At 41.3% G+C, this 20315-nt stretch overlaps 1 protein-coding gene across 7 annotated transcripts in view; it reads right to left on the bottom strand.

Annotated features, from left to right (window-relative positions):
- Nucleotides 1-20315, bottom strand: part of CALD1 (caldesmon 1) — a 188467-nt gene that overhangs the window by 27715 nt on the left and 140437 nt on the right. For 5 of the 7 annotated variants that reach the window (XM_049641877.1, XM_049641876.1, XM_049641878.1 and 2 more), the window contains 4 exons: nt 11410-11556; nt 7121-8069; nt 5756-5830; nt 1051-1193 (listed from right to left, as the gene is read on the bottom strand). In XM_049641877.1, coding sequence (XP_049497834.1) covers nt 1051-1193; nt 5756-5830; nt 7121-8069; nt 11410-11556 — 1314 coding nt within the window. The remainder of the gene's footprint in view (nt 1-1050; nt 1194-5755; nt 5831-7120; nt 8070-11409; nt 11557-20315) is intronic. The other 2 variants (XM_049641881.1, XM_049641882.1) reach the window with 1 other exon arrangement.

The raw sequence follows: 20315 nt of genomic DNA, 5'->3' as shown, positions 1-20315 counted from the left end.
TGTGAGGAATATGTCCAGCTTTTACACAATACTTGCTTGGGGACTTTCTTATTTGAATTGTTCAGAAAAACAGGGTCTACAGGTAAGACTGCTGCCAAAGAACAATCCCAGGGGAATCCATGTTTCAGGGACCCAAGACTCTTCTAGAACATTGGGAACAGAAGCCAGTGACATTAATAGAGGTAGGAATTCGGCACAAGCGGTTGGAGGGGGTGTAGGTGTAGGAATGGGGCACAGAGAATCATGTAGCCAAGGTGTCCATGGCAGATTTCTATAACATAAGTCCATCTACAAAACTGGCAGGGAGCTCTCAGTATTCGATGTATCTAGAAGTAAGGATTTACCTGCACATACCTGTCTGTCTGTCCTAAAACCAATTGTCCAGGTATTCAACATGATGGGGGGGAGGGGGAAAGAAGGGTAAAGTGAAGTTATGCAAGAGGGTTTTCCAAAGGGTATTAAATGGAACGTGAGTCCTGTGCCCTATGCCTCCCTCTTTGAGATTCCCAATACAAATGAACATCAAACGTGCTCAGAGTCCTGCGGTAAAGAGATCTGATTAATTTAGTTTAACCTAACATTTCCCAAGTATTTCGCCAAAGGACAACCTCAGTTTTAAGCAACATTTATTTAAAATCTTTTTAAAAAAAAAGCATTCTTGAAAATGGTACTGACAAGGGTCTCTTAAGAAACTGGCTGGGCCATAGAAAGAACCAATGACATTAACCCCAGTCACAATGTTTTCTAATAAGCTGAGCTTATACAGCATATTAAGTGAGGGAACAGAAACATGGATACTAAGCATGATCTGTCCTGCTAAATAATGGGAAAAGCAGATTAAACCTTGTCTGAGCAATGGCTACTGGTCTTCTGTTAGTGATTGATAGCCTGACCTGCTGACTGAGTATCTCTAAGACAATGGCCAATGACTTCACAACAGAAATATGTTGTCTGTTTAGCACGTTTCTGTCTGGAGGCACAGGATAGGGAGACTACTATTTTTTCTTCACATGTGAACACAGTCATTGTTAAGTAGTCTCTGTTTCTTACCTGAAAGTATTCTCGGTGTGTTTCAGTTTGTGGGTCATGAATTCTCCATTCTGTGACTTCACTTCTGTAAATCCCTTCTTTCCATCCAAGAAACTCTTCACTTCTTTGGGCTCTTTGTCCTTTTTAATCTTCTCATCTTTGATCTAACCAACAGTACATATCAGGAAGAAACACAGTGATAAAAACCGTATTAGTTTGGGTGGGTATCACCAAATAAGACCCAGAATTACTAGGAAGCCAGAAAACTCAGAAGTAAAACAAACCACTGGAGAATGATGTGGTACAGCTAGGGTCAGAGGAAATTCTTAGAGTGTGAGCTATGGTCCTCCAGCCTCTGCGCAAAGACCTTGACCACAATTTAAGGAAGTCTAGATCATCCCTGATTTCACTAGGGTTTTGTTTTCAGGAGCAGTGGAGGTGTTGCTGTTTGGAAACAATTATGTTCTGGGAATGCTGTGTAAGAGTAGTTGTTCGTAGTTCTCATTGAAAAGGGTGATCATTAGTGTGGCATTGATGGGAGAATGTCTAGGTTGGCTGAACTGGTTTTTTCTTGGATGAAGAGTGTGCCTTTGAAAAAGACACAAACGTGTTGAAGAAGAAAAAAGAAGAAACCTACCAAGTCAGCCAGATCTGCCAAGCCAATGTTGGCAGATTGCCGAGTAAGCTCACCCTTGTAATAAAATGAGTAAGTAGGGTCCCGAGGATAGAAGACAAATTACCCTACCTTTAGTGGGATGGCTCAGAGACCCATGGGCCATGTCTGTAGTCATCTAAACTACCACAGTTTAAATGGAATAGGAAAAACTTCAGGGTTTACCTTGACTTCCATTGCAGGTAATAGTTTAGTCTCCAGAAGTGGTTTTGTGATTGTTGGAGAGACAGCGGAAGGTGTTACATGGGCAGCAGGTGTTCACTTTAATTTTTTGTAAGTTTTGTGTTATAAGTTCCTCACGGTAAATGAGACACATTACTTCAAAGTAAAATGAATTTACATAGCTTGCTGAGAGCTTAGATTACTTGTATCAGCTCATCCATTCTTAAAGGATGAGTGTGAAAACAGGGGAGGTTCATTATTGCTGTTTTCAAGACAACCAATGACAAAACACTAACGTTCTAGAGCAAGCAACAGAGGAAGGATAGGCATAAGAACTTAGGCCTTCAGGTGCTGTCCAGAATGGCCTCCTGATCACCCACCTCTTTCCAGCTATTTCTCAGATACTCTCTGAACACTTATTTCTAAAGTACATGTTTTACTAAGCATAGCACTTTTTTTTTTTTTTTCTGTTTACTGATGAGACTTGCGTAGTCCTTTGCCTGACTGCCTTCTTTGGATGTTATGTGATTAAATTACCACAGATAGACTATTCACTGCCATGTTGCCCTAATTAGTTAAGACTTAAATCTTTCTCCAAGGGGGATATACCTAGGCTATCCCTTGGACATGCTGAAAAAGAAGGCTGTTGTTCTGCCACTCTCTCTGAGAGCTCTGTCCGGAAGTCAGGAAATGAGTTTTGTTCCAGTGCTATCAACAGACTAGCTAAAATTAAGTCACCTAATTTTCTCTGGGATGTTGGCTCCATATACATAAGAGAGGTTGGATCAGAGGATTCCTTCCTGATCCTTCACCCTCTCATTTCCCTCTTGGCTCCTGATTTGTTGTGAGAGGCTACAGAGAAGAGAGGGAAGCTCTGACCTGTCCTGCAGCTTGACTGCAGCTCTCTGGTGGCTGTTCTCACCCAATAAGAAATCAATGTCATTGACAGGCAGGAATAGGCAATGCCTATTCTCATCTTGAGCTACCATTGCTGGATATTGCCCTAGATACCAGGGACTGAAGTTTGTATCCTGGTTAAGAAGTATCTGGGGATACAAATTTGGGAGCTAAAGGGTGTCCCATTTCAGGGGACCCACGAAACACACTGTGAGTCAAATCTCATGGTTTGTGGAGCACTGTGCAAGGCAAAATGCCCTTTAACTCATTTCTCTTATTTTGGAGTCAAGAGATAATTCCATTCTCCCCAAATGCATTACCTGATTTGCTGACCAAAAATGTGGGGTATCCAAAGGGATAACACACAGGTGTAGGCGGGTGGAGGTGAGAATTCAACTGACATGCCCTCGTGCCAGAGAGACACTCAAAAGGTCAAGTGATCAAGGCAAGAAGACTGAGCTGTCAGCCTCTGTAGAATGGTGCTTTGCATTATTTGATTTCAGAAGACTGACAAGAATTCATCCAAGTTATAGTATTTCAAATCAGGTCCAGCACATTTTTGTTAGACTCAGAAGCCTCAATTCCTGTTTTGGGTCCAATGTCTGTCACATGGATGTCTTTGTTACTGAGGGTTTGGTTTGTGAACGACATACACAGACCTTACCAGTAAGCTTGGACTCCATCCCAGACCTACCGAGTCAGATTCTGCATTTCATAAGATTCCAGGGATTTGTATGCACACCTATGTTTGGGGAACTTTGGTGTATGACAGGAATATCGATTTCAATATCATATGAACAACTCTGCTGTAAACTGGTTTTCTGTTAGAGGCCAGGAAAAGAAAAAAAAAAAAAAAAAAGGAAAAAAAAAGAAAAGAGCTCTGGGGTGAAGAACTAAAAAGAGGCATTTTATAGTTGGAGAGGAGAAAAAGAAAGCTAAGTTAACGTTTCAAGGCTGGTGATGTTCTGTGATCCGTCACCACAAACAGCTAAAACTGCAGGGCTGCAGGGGTAGAAAGACAGTTTTTTCTAAGGTACTGGAGTGACTTCTGGAAATGTTTTCTCTAAGAAGTCTCATGTGATATTTGTGTTTACCCACATAGCTCTCCTTGAAAGGACATTTTTTTATTTTGTTTTTGTTTTTTTTTTTAACAAAAAGAAAAAAAAAGGAGGGGGGTGTTTGAAATGGCTAAATCATGTAAAATAGAATTCAAAGTTGTTTACATAAAGTAACCACGCAACTAGTCATTCAACCAGTGATTTACGTGTGCATTGTTAAAGCAGGAATGCCAGATTTTTTTTTTTTTTTTTTTTTTTTTTTGAGCCTGGGTTGAGTGGCTAATCTGGCCTTGTGTAAAAAAAGAGGCCAAAAGTTTTGGGACTCTAGAATGGGGTGTAGGACAAACTGAGAAAGGGGCAGGTCTGAGATGGTTACACCGCCGACATTATTGGACTGGGGTTTTCTCTGGACAGAGGCAGAGGGATGATTTGGGTGGCCACTCATGAATCCTTTCTTGCTCACAGGCACAACATACAGACATAGAATGTTCTGGTGATTAAAAACAAATCACATCTTAGTAAAGCGAATTACATTTTAAATACAGAATCCACACAGTGCTCTTTAGCTTCTCCTCCCCCACACAGACTTAATCGCTGAATTCTGACTTTATGCCCTCTTCCTTCTGTGAAGATATTCCCCACAAAACACCAGCTCGACAGAGGAGCCCACGTGGCCCATTTCTGTTTTAAGTTTCAAGTAACTTTCACTTTTTTTGTTTTTAGATGAATCTGTAGGTGTCGTTCTGCCAGAAAATGAGAACAGCGCTTCCCACCATATTCAACCATTTCCTTAGCTGCCTCATTGGAGCCAAATTCAGCTTCCTAGTTCTTAGCATTTCTGCTTCCACCTTCCTTTAGATGGGCGGGTTCATGCATTCATTTTTTACTCCCAAGCCACCACAAGTTCTATGAGAAACAGGAAGGTACACACATCTTAACCCAAATAAATATAACATGATCTAGGGGTTCTTATATTTTCTGTGAGTCTTATGAAGAAAAGAATTTAAGCAAATAACCACCTCTCATGTAATTTTCTAAATATGGATTTTTCTGTTTCTTGATAGATGCCACAATGGGCAGAGAGGTACAGCAAGAGTCCATTGGAGCTGGCCCTCTAGAGTGACAGCTCAGTTCCATGGGCAAAGAAATTCAAATCTTCCTCCCCTCGAAAATTTCCTTCTACCACGTTTAAGTACTTTGAACTTACTAGATGCTGTCACAATTTTTAGGATTACTTGGGGCTAACATAAACACAATGGTTAAGACGAGGTCAGGCTTTCTGATGTGGCGTTTTGATTCTGTCGGGGGGAATGACATCCTCTGTGCGGCAGCCTCTGCTCCACTGACTCGTTTACTTACCTACAGTCAAACACCCTGGCACCAGCTCCTGTGTGTGCCTCAGAAATGCAATGCAGAACATTTTGCCAGACTTTTCTTTTGAAAACCAAATACCACCTTCAGTGCATCAAATGTGTTAACTGAGACTTGGGGGGGGGGGGGTGTTTTTCCTTTGGAAAGTTAAATCATTAATCGAAGCCAGTTGGAAATATTCCATAATTGAAATGAAAGCAGGATGGTTCAAGGAGAAAACAATACACATAGAGGTGGAGAAAGTGGGAAAAACTGATCAGAGCAGTGTTTTTCAAGCTTTCTATGACTCGCAGGAAACAGGACAATTTAAATCATGATGTAATACTGCTTAGAATGTCCTCTGATATCTTCTATTTGATTTCATTTTTTTAAAATGCCCATTGACACATTCAATTACTTTTGAGATGTTCGAAGTTGATGTTACCATTCAATGAATCATGAAGTCAAGCCATAGCTTGAAAAACACTGGATCACAGGTTATAGTTTTGAGATCAGCAGACATGAAATGTCATGCAACACTGCTCTCGGTTGCTTCATGATTAGGTCATTTGTCAATAATATTTACCTCTTTTTTGAAGGTAGGCTTGTCTTCTTGGGACTTTTCTCTTTTAGCTTGTGCTTTGGCCCCCTTTTCTTCTTCCTTTTTATGTTCAAGAGTGGCAAGGTCACTCGTTTAAAAGAAGCCCTTTCTGGCTTACAAGAGTGAGAGGGTGCTCAGGTCACTTTGCTCGTGCCTTGCGATTTTGCTGACTCAGTGCTCACATAACCCCTGGTGTCAGTGATTCTAAACAGCAACGTGGGGTGGTTTCTTCCCACCAAAGTTTTTTCTCGTGTGCCTGCCAGTGTGCGCCCTGGACTCTAGCGTGACCTGGTGGTCCTTAGGCGTGTTTACAAACCTCGTGTGTGGTTTGGTGCATCTCGTTTCTGATTGTCTCAAATGTAGCTGTGGTCGCGAGCCCCCGTGTGATGAGCAGGAGTGAAAGACAACTTCAGCACCATGCAGACTTAGTGATGGGGAGTTCTCTCTGCAGAGGTGAATGTGCAAGCATCTCTTTTTTCTTTCTTTCTTTTGTGTGCGTGTGTGGTAGGGGTAGGCGGGGATGCAGGTGGTGGTTAGGTACAGTGCTTTCAATGCAGGCTTGCAGACAGAAAAACATCTTTCATGGTTTGCAAACATTCCCCTCGCCCCCCTTTCCACCCTTCTCAGGCGACATGAATTTATTTGCATCATCCAGATGGCAAAAGCAGTAAAATGTGTGCCCTTAATTACCAGTCAGTTATAAACTGATACCACCCCAGATGAATGGCTTTCTGCAAGTCCACATGAAGTTCAGGTCTACATGATGGCAAATCATGGTTTTGACATATTTTTAATGAAAGTTCCAAATTGGCTCCTTTCCCTCCTTCACTGCCAGCTGATTTCAAGGGGGTCATTTTTGCCTTCTCAAGATGAAATTTCTGACCGTGATTCTTTATGTCACCTTTCCCACCCCAATTTTTAAAATATAATTTTTAATTAAATGCCAAACACGTGGGTGTGGGGAGGAGTTATGGTCCTCTTGCCTCATGTAGACCTACGGAGAGAGGTAAGTTGTTAATAGGAATGAATTTAGATGCAGGCGCAGAATTAGAAGTCAACGCAGCACTGCCACATTTATCATCTTTGGGTTAGTTCATTTTTCTGGTATTTGCAACTAGCAAGCACAGAGCAATTCATTTCTCTCTGGCTGGTAAATTTGGTTGATTGAATATTTAACCATCGATCAATTGCTTTGTGCTTACCTATTGCTATGGCCGAAAAAAATGAACGGCTTGCCAAACGGGCAAGCACGCGGGGCTGCAGGAACGTGCCTCGGTCCCAAGTCTGATGTGCATTACATTTCTCGTAAGTCACAGGCATCACACGTTTGGTGCAAAATGTTTACTGTACCTGTTTCTTTTGGACAGCTGTCTGAAGTTTATCTTCTTGTACTTTCTTTTCATTTACCCGTTTCCCTTCTATTTTCTCGTCTACCTTTTCCCCTTTCTGCTTTTTCTCTTGCATTTCTCTTCTGTTCTCTTCTAGCTGCTGGCGTTTTTGCTCTTCTAGCTTAGCTTTCTGTTCTTCCTCTGCCTTTGCCCGCTGCCTCTCCTCCTCTGCTCTTCTCTCTTCCTCCTTAGCCCTCTCCCTCTCGGCCGCCTCCCTCCTTTCTCTCTCTTGGGCAGCTGCTCTTTCTTCTGCTTCAAGTCTTGCTTTCTCCTCCGCTACCCTTTGTTCTTCCTCAGCTTTCATTCTTTCTCTTTCTTCTGCTTCCAGCCTGGCCCTCTCTGCCTCGGCTCTCTCCTTTTCTTCCCTCTCCCTCCTTTCACGATGGGCGGCCTCTTCTGACCCCTGCTCCCCCTCCCCCTCTGTTTGAGGCTCTTCTGCACTGGTCTGCCCAGTTGTCAACGGCATTGCCGCGGTTTCTGTTGTTCTGTCTTCTACCGGCCCCTCTACCTGATTTTCTTCAGGGCTCCCCTGCTTTGGCTTCTCTTCTTCCTCTTCCTCCTTTTCCTTTTCTTCCTTCTTTTTCTCCTCAGTGTCCCTCCAGTCATTCTTCTGATAGGACTTTGTGACTATTTCTGTCTCCTCTAGCTCGTATCTTTCTTGGCGACGGTCACTTTTTTCTTCCTTCTCTGCAGCTTCGTTTTCGGCAGTGTTGTTCTGCGTTCTTCTGCTCGGTAGCGACAAGCCTGCGTCTGTGATGGTTGGGTCGAACTCCTTCTGCCGTTCCAGTGCTTCCTGAAGGCGTTTTTGGCGTCTTTCCTCCCGCCGAGCCAGGCGCTCCAGGAACGCGGCCTCGTCATCACCCTCCACCTGGGTGTTTGAGGTGGTTGTCTTGACCTCCTCATCGGCCACACTGGACAAGAGAAACAAGACAGCTTGGGTCAGCTGGTGAGCTGGATTCTTGTAGCCTGACCCACACCGGAACAGATGCTCGCGGTACCAGGCGCGCGCGCACCCAGGATATCCCTTCGGATAGTATCATAACAGTACGTGCCTGCCGGGCTTTCAGCAGACAGCACGTGAGTGCCTTTGCCCTTAGTCCTTCTCTGGCCACTGGAGTCTACTCTACTATGCCAGCCGTCAAGCAAAAATGGATGAGCATTAGTGTATAAATACCTCGGCTCCCTCGCCTCTCGAGTTGAATAACTGTGAGGTGCCTTGTTGCACGGGATCTCTGAGTCTCCCAGGGGAGTTGAGCTCCAGATCCCAGCAGCGCTAACTTGCTTGGCAATGAATGAAACCTTTATTTGGTTGCTTTTCCTTCCCTGTTTCACTTTCCCACATTGCTGCCAGTGTTTCCTGGGATCATTTCACAAATGAACTGCCTGTGTTTAAATCTTTTTGCTCCAGAATCTGCTTCCTGGACAACTCAAACTAAGACAAGGACCAAACTGAGAAATGAAGGAATTCTTGTAGTATCACATAGTATTTCCACATATTACCAAGTCATCTAGAATTCTTGAGCTGGATCTGTGGGGCATAAGGCATTTGGAAAGGAAGCGGGTGTACCTTACAGTGTGGGGATGCTATACTAATGCCAATGACCCCCATGGTAGGGACATCTAACCATCCACCACAATTCATGCTCCTCCTTCCATTGTCACGGGGAGGTGACTACCAGTCAAGGATTATATTTCTTGCCCTCCACTCTTCCTTGCATCTAGGTGGAACCATGTGACCAATAATTTCCAACTGAGTGTGAGCATAAGTGATATGTCTAGACCAAGACTATTAAGCAGCAGAAGCACATCCTCTCCCATCTCTGTCTGATGACTTGATCAGAAAACCTCAAAGCCCCAGGAGTAGACAGAGTCACAAAAGGAAAACTAGTTGGTGATCAGTTCTATTTACTACTCAGAAAAACCCACATTGGACTCATTCATGTTGCTGCATTAAATTACTAAAATTTGGGGCTCATTGTTATGGTGGCTGATATTACCCTAATACATACACCATCTAAATTCTTTGTCAAGATTTCCACGAACAAAGGGTCTCTTGCCCTTCTTCTCTGTAGTTGATAAAAAATAGTTAAATTTGATGTTTGTTAAAAAAGAAAAGAAAATCTCAAAAAACCAGACTGTACCATATCCATCACCGCACTTATTGTTACAGTTCAAGCCAGGGCTGTTGGTCTCCACTGGCAGGAAACAGCCAGTTATGTGATATCAGAAATTGTGACCAGAGTTGGAAGAGTATGTCTTGCCATGTTTAGAAACTCCATTAAATTTCATGGTTCATACTGAACTGGGCCCTTCTGAAGTTCAAGTCCACTTAATTTTGAAAAAAAAAAAACAAAAAAACACATTTCACATTTAACAGTAAGAAATGGCAGAGTAAAGGCTGGATTTTAAACTTTCTTGGCTTTAACCGCTGCTGTAGGACACTGTCTACATGAATTAGACATATATGCATTAAATTTCCCTAAAAATACAAACAGTTTAGAATTTAAGGGGAAAATCTACATGTAAGGAACTTTGGATCAACTGAATTCAAACGATTTTTAAAAGGTACTGCAAATTCTGAAGTGTCAGCTAGATGAAAGTACTCTTGAGTTAAGAGACAAACAGATTCTACTGGATCTTTTTTTGCCTATTTGGAAATCACAACAGCGACCGTCAGTAGAAGTTAAGTACCACTCAGGGTTGCTCAGCCCCAAGGAGAACACTAATTCTTCTTGTGGATAATTAATATGTCAGAGATAAATGATAGGTTCTCAGACCTGGATGTACTTTAATGAAAAAGAAGGATTTGTGAATCGATCAACAGCATGAAATAACTACTACTAGTAAATGAAAAAAAGAAGAGAAGCCCAAGTAGAAGCAAGATTTTAAAAGCAAGAACACGACTAGTAACTAGTAACTTTTAAGCCACTGTTGATCACTCACTAATAACCAGATTCAGGAAGGGGCCTCAAAATGCCATTTACAAACTTTTTCTCTCCCTTCCCCTTCAGTTTGAGGATAGAAAAGGCAGCGATGACTATGTAGGCCTCCTCTGTAAAGCTCTGATACCATTTTCCTGATAATAGTTAAAATTAGGTGCTTATCGTATGCAAGGCACTGTGTGTTTTATGTGTATTATAATCTCACTTAAATTTAACAACATTCCTAAGAGAAAGGTATGATTTTCATTTCTGTTTAACAGGGAAAGGCCAAGGTGGAATTCAGAGCCAGGCAGCGAACATACCCACAACCCCTTTGCTGTATTTCCTCCCTAATTAGGAGCTACTTACCAAGAAACAAGGTCTCTGGCTCTCCACCTAACCGGTAGGTTTCCTTATTGAATCCATTCTGCTTGACAGAATTTAAGACTTTCAGAAATCCATGTACCTGCTCATATTTAGGGTAAAGAGGCCAGACCTGTTTTCCTTCAGATTTTCTATATAGATGGGCTTAAAGGAACTGTCTTATTAAAATAAAAGTTAATTTTTCTCTCTATCCCGGCCCCAAAATATTCTCATCTTTTTTTTTTGCCTTGGGGCATATAAATTACATATATTCACAAGTGGCGTAATGAACCAGGTGACCTTATATGTGCAAACCTGTAAAGATCCATTTGGAAGAAGTTGAACCCAGTAAGGGTTCTCCACTGTTCTGGTCACTACCAGGGCCTGTATAGGAAAAAACGTGCTAGTAAACTCATAAGCTTGTTCGAATAATTACATTACATTAAGCAGCATTCTGCACCTTGCTGAATATCGTAGTGATCAGAGAATACTGATTCAGGCTGTATATCAGGAAAAATAAGACATTTGCAATTCATGTCTACTTTAAAAATTCAAGTTCTATTTGCTACTGGTAGGCACAAAGGACTAGAAAGCTAATAAATCTTCAGTTCAAAACAGGTATCGATACCCTAAAGAATAAATGTAAATAGTCTTCCTTATTTAAAGATGTAGCCCATTGTATTTAGTAAATAAAAAGATTGCTAAATTACAAAATAAAATAAAACACTTCAATTGGGGTGTGTTTAGGGGATGAGATAGGGGAAGAGAAAGGAGCAGTGGTGTCTGAATGTCCACATCAGTTTGACTGTCCAATCTGATTAGGTGCCTACAATAACCAAAAAATGAGCAAGTTAGACTGGAAAAGAGTGGAGCTGGGCTGAGAAGGGAATGCTTTGCCCAACACGTTCCATTCATCAGGCAGGCTAAGAAGTACCTTAGACATTCTCCATTCCGAAGAGGACAGTACCTGTTCTGGGCATTAACCTCCACCTGGTCGGTCACCTGTCCCAAGGATTCTTCCTCTTGCTTCTGCCGCAGCCTCTCCTGCCGGGCACGGCGGCGCCGCTCCCGGGCGGCCTCCTCCTCATCGTCGTCGTTCCTCTGGTAGGCGATCCTGCAACATCGTGAAGACAACCTCTTGAGTGCGCCAGCTGCTGACCATCTCAATGCTTCTTTGCAGGATCAGCCCTGAGTCCTTTCCTGGGCTTGACCACTGACTGAACCACAGAGCTCTAAATGGATCGTTCCGTTCCATAGACACTTGATCAGAATGGCTTTCAAACTTTTAAGTATCTGAAAAGCAGGAGTCCACTAGCTAGAGGACAATTTACAATGATCAAATGATAGCTTAAACTAAAAAAAATCTACACAAAAGTGGGTTGTGCAGGGAACTGTGGGGTAGCATATTTAGATTTCTTCATTAAGCTCATTACCAGCCTTTTAAGATTTAGGAGCAGAAATCCAAAGCACTGAACCAAAAATAATCAAAACACTTATTGAAAAGATTCAGGATGTTGTATGAATTATTTGTGTAGATACTGTCACAAAGAACAGAAAAGAGTCAAGTTATCAAACCCATATTTTGGCATTAATAAGCCCAAACTGCAAATTAAAATCCAGAGTAGGGTACTCTCTTTGCTTGGATTTTATTTTTTCCTTTCAGTTCCTTTTCAATAGAGAAGGAAGGCGTTATTGACAACTGACAGGATGGCTTCAAAGTCAGTGTGGCTCCCTAAGAGTCCTCCTCCTTTGCTCTAAAACATGCATTAGAATTCTACCAGCCATATGGTGGGCACATCATGGTAGCTCACAGGTGTACACATAGATAGAAACCTAAGGGCTGAGGTGGGCAGAAAAGGCACGGAGAGCTTTGCACACATAGATGTTAGGGAAATTATACAATCACTATCACTATGTTACATCCATTTCTGTTAATACTTCTTTCTTCCCAAATAAAGAACCGGAGTGGGGAACTACAGATGTCCAAACTCAAGAGGAAATGACCCGTATGGTTACCTTGGCTACTTGTGAGGGAGTAACACATACTGAGATACAGAGTGCCGGGAAGGCAGGGGTAGGCCGTCTGGCCCAGGGCCAAGGTGGCCTGACGGGTCCTTGGGTTGGGATGGAGCTGCATTGAGCAGTGGGCTACTTTTTATACTAGGGAGTTAAAGTGCTCTTATTACAATGTTACTTACATTTCTACACATAGAAATCCAGATATGTAAACATTTCACGCTTATAATTCTTATACAATGACAAACCTAAAATAATTTACAAATGGAAGAAAATAAAACAGCAGAACCATATGATTTGTACCAACAATACAAACCTACTATAACTGATGATGGTTTGCTTACGTTAAGATTACAAACGAGACATTTTAAGGCCTAGATCCGGCACTTTATTTCATCGTTTCTATCTTTTGACTTCAATAATATGAATGCTATGGGGGTGCCTGGGTGGTTCAGTTGGTTAAACGTCCAACTCTCAGTTTCAGCTCAGGTCATGATCTCACAGTTTTGGGAGTTCGAGCCATGCGTTGGGCTCTGCACTGACAGAACAGAAACTGCTTGGGATTCCCCCCCCCCCCCTCTCTGCCCTTCCCCTGCTCATGCTGTCTCTGTCTCTCTCAAAATAAGTAAATAAACTTAAAAAAACACAAATGCTATGAATGTTTTTCACCTAAAAAAACAAGACTAACAATTCCAAAGTTTGGATGGTTTGTCCTTTGTTACTGCAGAAAATCTGACTTCATACTTACTAAAATCTGCTGGTGTGCAATATTCAAATGCCAATACAAATAAAATGTCACAGTAATTCTAAGAAACTGACTGGTTTATTTCTATAGATATGGAGCGAAGGGTGATGGGATGTAGTTGAAAGATGACTAGGGTAGGACTCAGTAAACCTGGTTTCTAGAACTGGTCTCCTACTAGCTTGTGGCCCTTTAACCTGAGTTAAACTCCCTCGCCTGTGAGTGTGTGACAATCAGATGAAATCTGGACATGTCACTGTAAGGCGTTCTACAGTGCAGTATTTTGTTGTTACTGGGGAAGTTCAGCTGAGGAGCTGCTTTGTGAGGAAAGATGAGTTCAATTTTAGACTTGTTGAATTTGAGGTGACAGCATGACATGAATCGAATGTTCCTTTCTAATTCAATCACATTGTAGTTTGCAGTCAGAAGCCCTTCCCAGTGGTTTGGCTTCGGTCTTCAGATTCTTGGCCTAATATTCCTTTGGCTTTCTCAGTAGACAGCTTTAACCACAGCAGGGAGAATGAGTCCTTAATAAGTGCTTCCCAAGCTAATCAAACAGAAAGGCTTGAATTGCTCTTCTGCGTTTCTCCATCAGCCATGAGGTCTTGGCTACGACTTGGGGCCTTTCTTTTCCAAAACAAGCAAGAGACATATAAGCCCCATCTGAGACATCCTGTGCTGGAAACAAGCCCCCTCACCCCTACTTCTCCTAAATGGAACCTCGCGTGAAGCCCTCAACTTCCCACTCTACTTGAACAATTTGAGATGTTACTGCCTTCCTCCTCCGGCCTACCCAACGTGCTTCATGGCTGGAAGTTGCTGGCTTGCACCTCTGGCGTGAACTACATTTGCCATCTATCTGGGCCAGGCCACACTCAACCTTTCTTCTTCGGCTTGGATTTCTCCTCGGAGGAGTGGCCTGACAACTGGACCACCCTAGGTCTCTTCTAGCTCTTCTCGCTTGGTACTCTTGGTACCCCACCTTGGTAGCTCCTTGCCTAGCATCCGCAGTTGCCAGGGCTAGATTTTTAAGGATCTGTTATGAGCACTAATAAAGAAACATATTAAAGTCGTTTTCAAAGTTAAAAACAAACAAGGAGCCAAAATGCTTTCCTGGCATTTTAAATCACAACATGCCCTGTTGCTGGCTTAGTCACAGACCATATGACTATTTACTAAACTTTATCAGTAAAGTTTATTAATTATTTACTATTGTTAGTAAAGTTTATTAAACTTACTGAAGTTTGTTAATTTATTTCGAGAGAGACAGAGACAGCATGAGCAGGGGAGGGGCAGCGAGAGAGGGAGAGAGAGAGAATGCCAAGCAGGCTCCATGCTGCCAGCATAGAGCCTGATGCGGGGTGTGAACCTGTGAAGCCGTGAGTTCACGACCTGAGCCAAAACCAAGAGTCAGACACTTAACTGACGGAGCCCTTCGGGCACACCTAACCACTTGACTTTATAAGTCAAGTGTGCCAATGACTGGATATGTGTGGAAATTCCTCAACTCTGAGACTCCCTCCATGAGCCTCAGTAGTTTCTTAGCTTTTAGGCCTCTCTCATAGCAGCTTACCCTTCACACTACTACCACAGGTTTATTGCTTTTCTTTCAAAATGGACAACTTAATTTGTTTCATTTTTTTCGGATTCTAAAAGTAACATACATTTCTTATTTGCTTCAACCAGACAAAAGCAGATGTATAAAAGAGAAAGTGAAAATCAGCTCCCTTATCACACCTTACCTGATATGTCCATATCAGACATGGGCACTAATGATATCCGATGTATTTTACCAGACATCTTGTTATGCACACACAGATACCTTTACTGTTAACGAAGTGGGATTGTGTGATACCTATCATTTCGTAAATGGTTTCTTTACTTTATTTGTGACTGTTTTCAACACATTAGCCAAATATAATTTTCAATAGCAACACAGTATGTATAGATGTACATAGTAGTTACACGGATGTAACTATAATATAACCTATTATCTACAGATGGACAGTTAAGATTTTTCCAACTTTATGGTCTTATTAATGAGGCCGCAAAGGACATCATTCTAGATATACTTTGTCACTTGTTCAACAATTTATCCAGGAAGAATTCTCAGAAGATAGCATTTCAGAATTTAAGAGGATCCTGATTTATATACTGAGATAAAAACAAAATGTTAACATTTCTCATTTCCCACACACCAGATTTAAACATATTTGAAATGCTGCTGACTAGTAAAAATCATATCTAACTGCCCACTGGATTGTAATAAAAGGGTACCAATCCCTTTTTTCCTTCTGTGAAACCTCACCAGATGCCGGCACTGACCAGTCTAATGGTGTTCTGCACTCTGCAGAGACAACCACCGTTCCCAGATGTCTTGGGAATGTGGGACTGATGATTCCCCTGAATCATCTGAGAACGATTAAACTATGTTTACTGGAGATTTAACCATTTTGTTGAAATCCATTCTTCTTTAAAAAAAATTTTTTTTAATGTTTGTTTTTGAGAGAGAGAGAGAGAGAGAGAGAGAGAGAGAGAGAGACAGAATCCAAAGCAGGCTCCAGGCTCTGAGCTGTCAGCACACAGCCTGACACAAGGCTCGAACTCACAGACCGTGAGACCATGACCTGAACCAAAGTCGGATGCTTAACCAACTGAGCCACCCAGGCGACCCCGATCTATTCTTCTAAAATACTGGTAATTCGCAAATGATAGCTAAGGCACCTCTATTAAATAAAAATTTCTGATTGGCCAGCATACATGATTTCCACGCTGGGTGGAAGCAGGTTTACTCTGGAGTATTATGCTTTGTTTCTTGCTAACTACCTTCGCTCATCTCTTGGAAAGCACCTTGTGAAAATATGATCGGCTCTGCTGCAGGAAGGCCAGCGCTGCTGGTAGCAAAATGGCTCATCAAATATTTGGAAAGGAGTGTGTGTGTGTGTGTGTGTGTGTGTGTGTGTGTGTGTGTGAATAAGTGTTAAAAAATCTCAGAAGTCCATAAAAATTACATGATGTTATTTGATTGTGTCAGTGGTATGAAAAAAGTAGAGAGGGCTGTTTTTTCTTTCATTCCCAGAACCACCAGCTTAAAGGCTCTGGTGTTAAAAGAAAAAAACAGGACTCTGAAGTGGGAAAACTTTCCTGGAATGCTGTGGCTTTCGCACCAAAGACGTTTTAAGTTTTTACCGCTAGAGCTCAAGAGCCTCAGTATATCCAAGTAACAAGATAATCATGTTACATGCTGTGCCTTTTGGACAGAAAGTGCAAACAAAGAGAAGTACTGAAGAATGGCACATAAGGAAATCACTGAGAATCGGGGTCTACATTTGGACAGGCCAGGGTCTCAGTGTATACTAGATGAGAGAAAGAGGAAGTGGGGAAGCTTCCACAGTAAGACACTGGGACGAGGCACTAGTTTTCATCTTGCCCCTGGGCTCCCCTCACCCTCTCGTCCCCATAAAATATTTCTCAAGACTTGCACAACATTGACAAAATTCTTAGAATTTCACCTACAGTATAGGCTGTTTCATTTTGTTTTTACCCTGTGTTCCCCACAGTTTGAAGAGCATTACCCCATCTCCTTTCATTTTGTCTTTTCTTCCATTTTGCTACTTTCTGAGTTAAGACCACAGCACATCCTTAAAGTTTTCAAGTAAAAATGCTGGCAATGTATTTTATTAACAAAACAAGATCTCTTATCAGGAAATCGTGTTCAAAAATAAAATAAGAAAAAGCAATAACCATTTTTTATGGAGGGGGAGGGAGTTGACTTTATTACATGTTTAGGATTAAAGACCTGGAGAGAATGAAAAAGAAGCATGGGTGAGTCTATAATGAGTACAAATTTACTTATTTTATGTTGATAGTCACAATACTACTCTGGTTAGCCACACAGTTAATCAAGTTTGGATGTGCAATCTTGCTATTCTATTTTTTTTTTTTTTACATACATGGTATATATGACATAATTATTTTGCAGTTCAAAAAAATTTAATAATATATTTGACGATTTTCTAAATCAGTTCACCAAGATATAACTTATTCTCAGTCGTCTACTACACAGGATCCCAGTTTATTTAACCATTTCCTATTGACCTACATTTGGATTTTTCCTAGTTTTTCTCTATTGGATACAGCACTGTTGTACCCCTGTGTTTTTATAGGGCAGATACTGGGAAGTGGAATAGTATATGTTCATTTAAATTTAAGATTCTGGGGTGCCTGAGTGGCTCAGGTCATGACCTACCAGTCCGTGGGTTCGAGCCCCGCATCGGGCTCTGTGCTGACAGCTCAGAGCCTGGAGCTGCTTCAGATTCTGCGTCTCCCTCTCTCTCTGCTGCTCCCCTGCCTGCGCTCTGTTTCTCCCTCTCAAAAATAAATAAACGTTAAAAATTTTTTTTTAAATAAAAGATTCTGTGGGATCGGTCTTCACAGTAGTTCCAAGTTGCTCCTAGTGACAGTTCCCATGCTCTTTCCCCTCAAATGACCAAGTCAGATCAACATACATTAAGACAGTCCACTGCTAACTGACAGGGCCAGAGAAAATATTGAATCTTCTCTATCTTGTATAGCAGTGGTTTCTAACATTTTAAGAGTGTGGATCCTTTTAAAATATCAAGAAACATTAAGATATTATGACAATTGCTCATATTTTTGTTATTTACTAATAAAATGCTGTATAAAGTGTCTATAAATTCAATACATAAAAGGTAATCTGTATCTTATAAACCACTGCATTTATATATATCTGAAGGATAGTCTTTCATACCTGAAGTAGCTATTTATCAAACAATAGACTACAGAAAATACTTGGTGTGGATATGAATCTTGGAATCTCTTTATTTCCCTTTCCTTCCTTCCTTCCTTCCTTCCTTCCTTCCTTCCTTCCTTCCTTCCATGTTTATTTATTCTTGGGAGAGCATAAGAGGAACAGAGGACCAGAGGATCCAAAGCGGGCTCTGCACTGACAGCAGCAAGCCCAATGTGGGTCTAGAACTCATGAACCACAAAATTGAGTTGAAGTCAGATGTTCAACTGACTGAGTCACCCAGGTGCCCCTGGGAATCTCTATCAATAACTTCACCACCAGAGAACCACTGGGGTACAGAAAGAGATTACACAAGAGCACCAATGAGCAGACTTTGAATTGTCACCTTCAAACTTAAAAAAAAAATTTTTTTTTAATGTTTATTTATTTTTCAGAGGTGGGGGAGGGAGGGAGAGAGATGGAGACACAAAATCTGAAGCAGGCTCCAGGTTTCTAGCTGTTAGCACAGAGCCTAACATGGGGCTTGAACCTATGAACCGTGAGATCATGACCTGAGTTGAAGTCAGACGCTCAACCGACTGAGTCACCAGGCACCCCTAACCCTTTTTTGTTTTTCAACATTCCTCATGCTTGATAAACACACATGCAGATACATACACAGACCCACAGGTAAAGTGAGGAAAACTAAAGAGAAAATAAAAGGCTCAAGGCACGAAGATGGGGCCTATTTATTTCAGACTTTTTTTTTTTTTTGCTTGTTTTTAATATGGATCGCTTCATGTTCCTTGTACGAGGCCATGCTAGTCTTCTCTATATAATTGTAGTTTTAGTATATGTGCTGCAAAAGGGAGCACTATTTATTAAAGATTTAGAGAGGTTCCCATTCAGATCAGTTTCCAAGCCTCTGTGTTTTCCTTAACTGTCTGTGCCACATTCCTATATTTTAAAAAGAGAATACTGGGGGCGCCTGGGTGGTTCAGTCGGTTGGGCCACTGACTTCGGCTCAGGTCATGATCTCACGGTCCGTGAGTTTGAGCCCCGCGTCGGGCTCTGGGCTGACAGCTCAGAGCCTGGAGCCTGTTTCGGATTCTGTGTCTCCCTCTCTCTCTGACCTTCCCCCATTCATGCTCTGTCTCTCTCTGTCTCTAAAATGAATAAATGTTAAAAAAAAAAATTTAAAAAGAGAATACTGCATCTCAAGTTCCAGCAGACTGAATAAATTCACCACCTTAAAGAAGGAATCCTACCAGTAGTTGGCTGTTTGCAAATTCACAATAACTTGTAGGCCAGTAGATAGTTGGCTGAACCCTCAGATCCGCTCTCCCCTCCCTGCATCCCACACGACTTTCACTTTCATATAAGGAGCTGTTCAACAGAAGGTGGCTTGGGTTGAGAGGGCGATTCTAGGTTGTAACTGAGACACTCAACCCCAACATGATCCTATCCCCAGCTTTCTGTAGCTCTGCACTCCCCACATAGGCCAGACCCAGGAGAAGACCCCAAGGAAAAACAACTTCTTAGTCAATTCCTTTTCTCTGATTTCCCTCGTTCTTGGTTCTGCTAAGGTCATTGTCTTAACCTGGGTCTTAATATGGGATCCAACTTAAAGAGTTAAAACCTCATGTGGGTTGAAAATGTACTCATCAACTATTAGGAGACAAAATGACTCATACATACTTTCATTATTCTTTTTCATGTGCCAAAAACCCTGGTGATTTTCTTTCAGAATATGAAATGCAAGCAGATTCTTTAAATGTATCCAGTCAGCTCTGTGAACTGCTCAAAAGCTCTTAGCAAAATCTCAGGCAATGCCGTGATCAGGAGGGAAAGACCATGCTACTGAAATGACTCATATTTGCCCTGCAGATTTACTGTATGTTTGAAAGTTAAGAGGTTTAGAGCAACATTCCAGGCTCTTAAATATGATTTTGTTTGTATGTGGTGTCTGAAAAAATGTTGTGGTTTCACTTAATGCACATAAAGCCCGATTCTGAATGTTTTTCCCTTGAATTCCTTAAAGAAAGGCATTAAAAATGACAATGGAGAAGAAAAATCAAGAAAATAAAAATATTTTTTCAAGGCAGAATATGTTTAGAAATGGATTAATAGCTAATAGTCAATTGGTCGGTTAGTAATTAATATATGATAGAATGAAAGTTCCTTTGATTTAGAGTATATATATTTACAAATATTTTAATCTATCATTTATATATTATATATTTTAATTTATTATTTATTTTATGTATGTATATACTTATATTACACATATATGTATATATATTTCTTTTTTGGTAGGGAAAGAAGGTAAAAATAAGCTGAATTTCATTGTATAATTCATTGCTAT

This window comes from Panthera uncia, chromosome A2 (assembly GCF_023721935.1).
Source record: "Panthera uncia isolate 11264 chromosome A2, Puncia_PCG_1.0, whole genome shotgun sequence".
NCBI lineage: Eukaryota > Metazoa > Chordata > Mammalia > Carnivora > Felidae > Panthera > Panthera uncia.
Note: the sequence above shows the minus strand (reverse complement) of the source record. Positions and strands in the feature narration are given on the sequence as shown.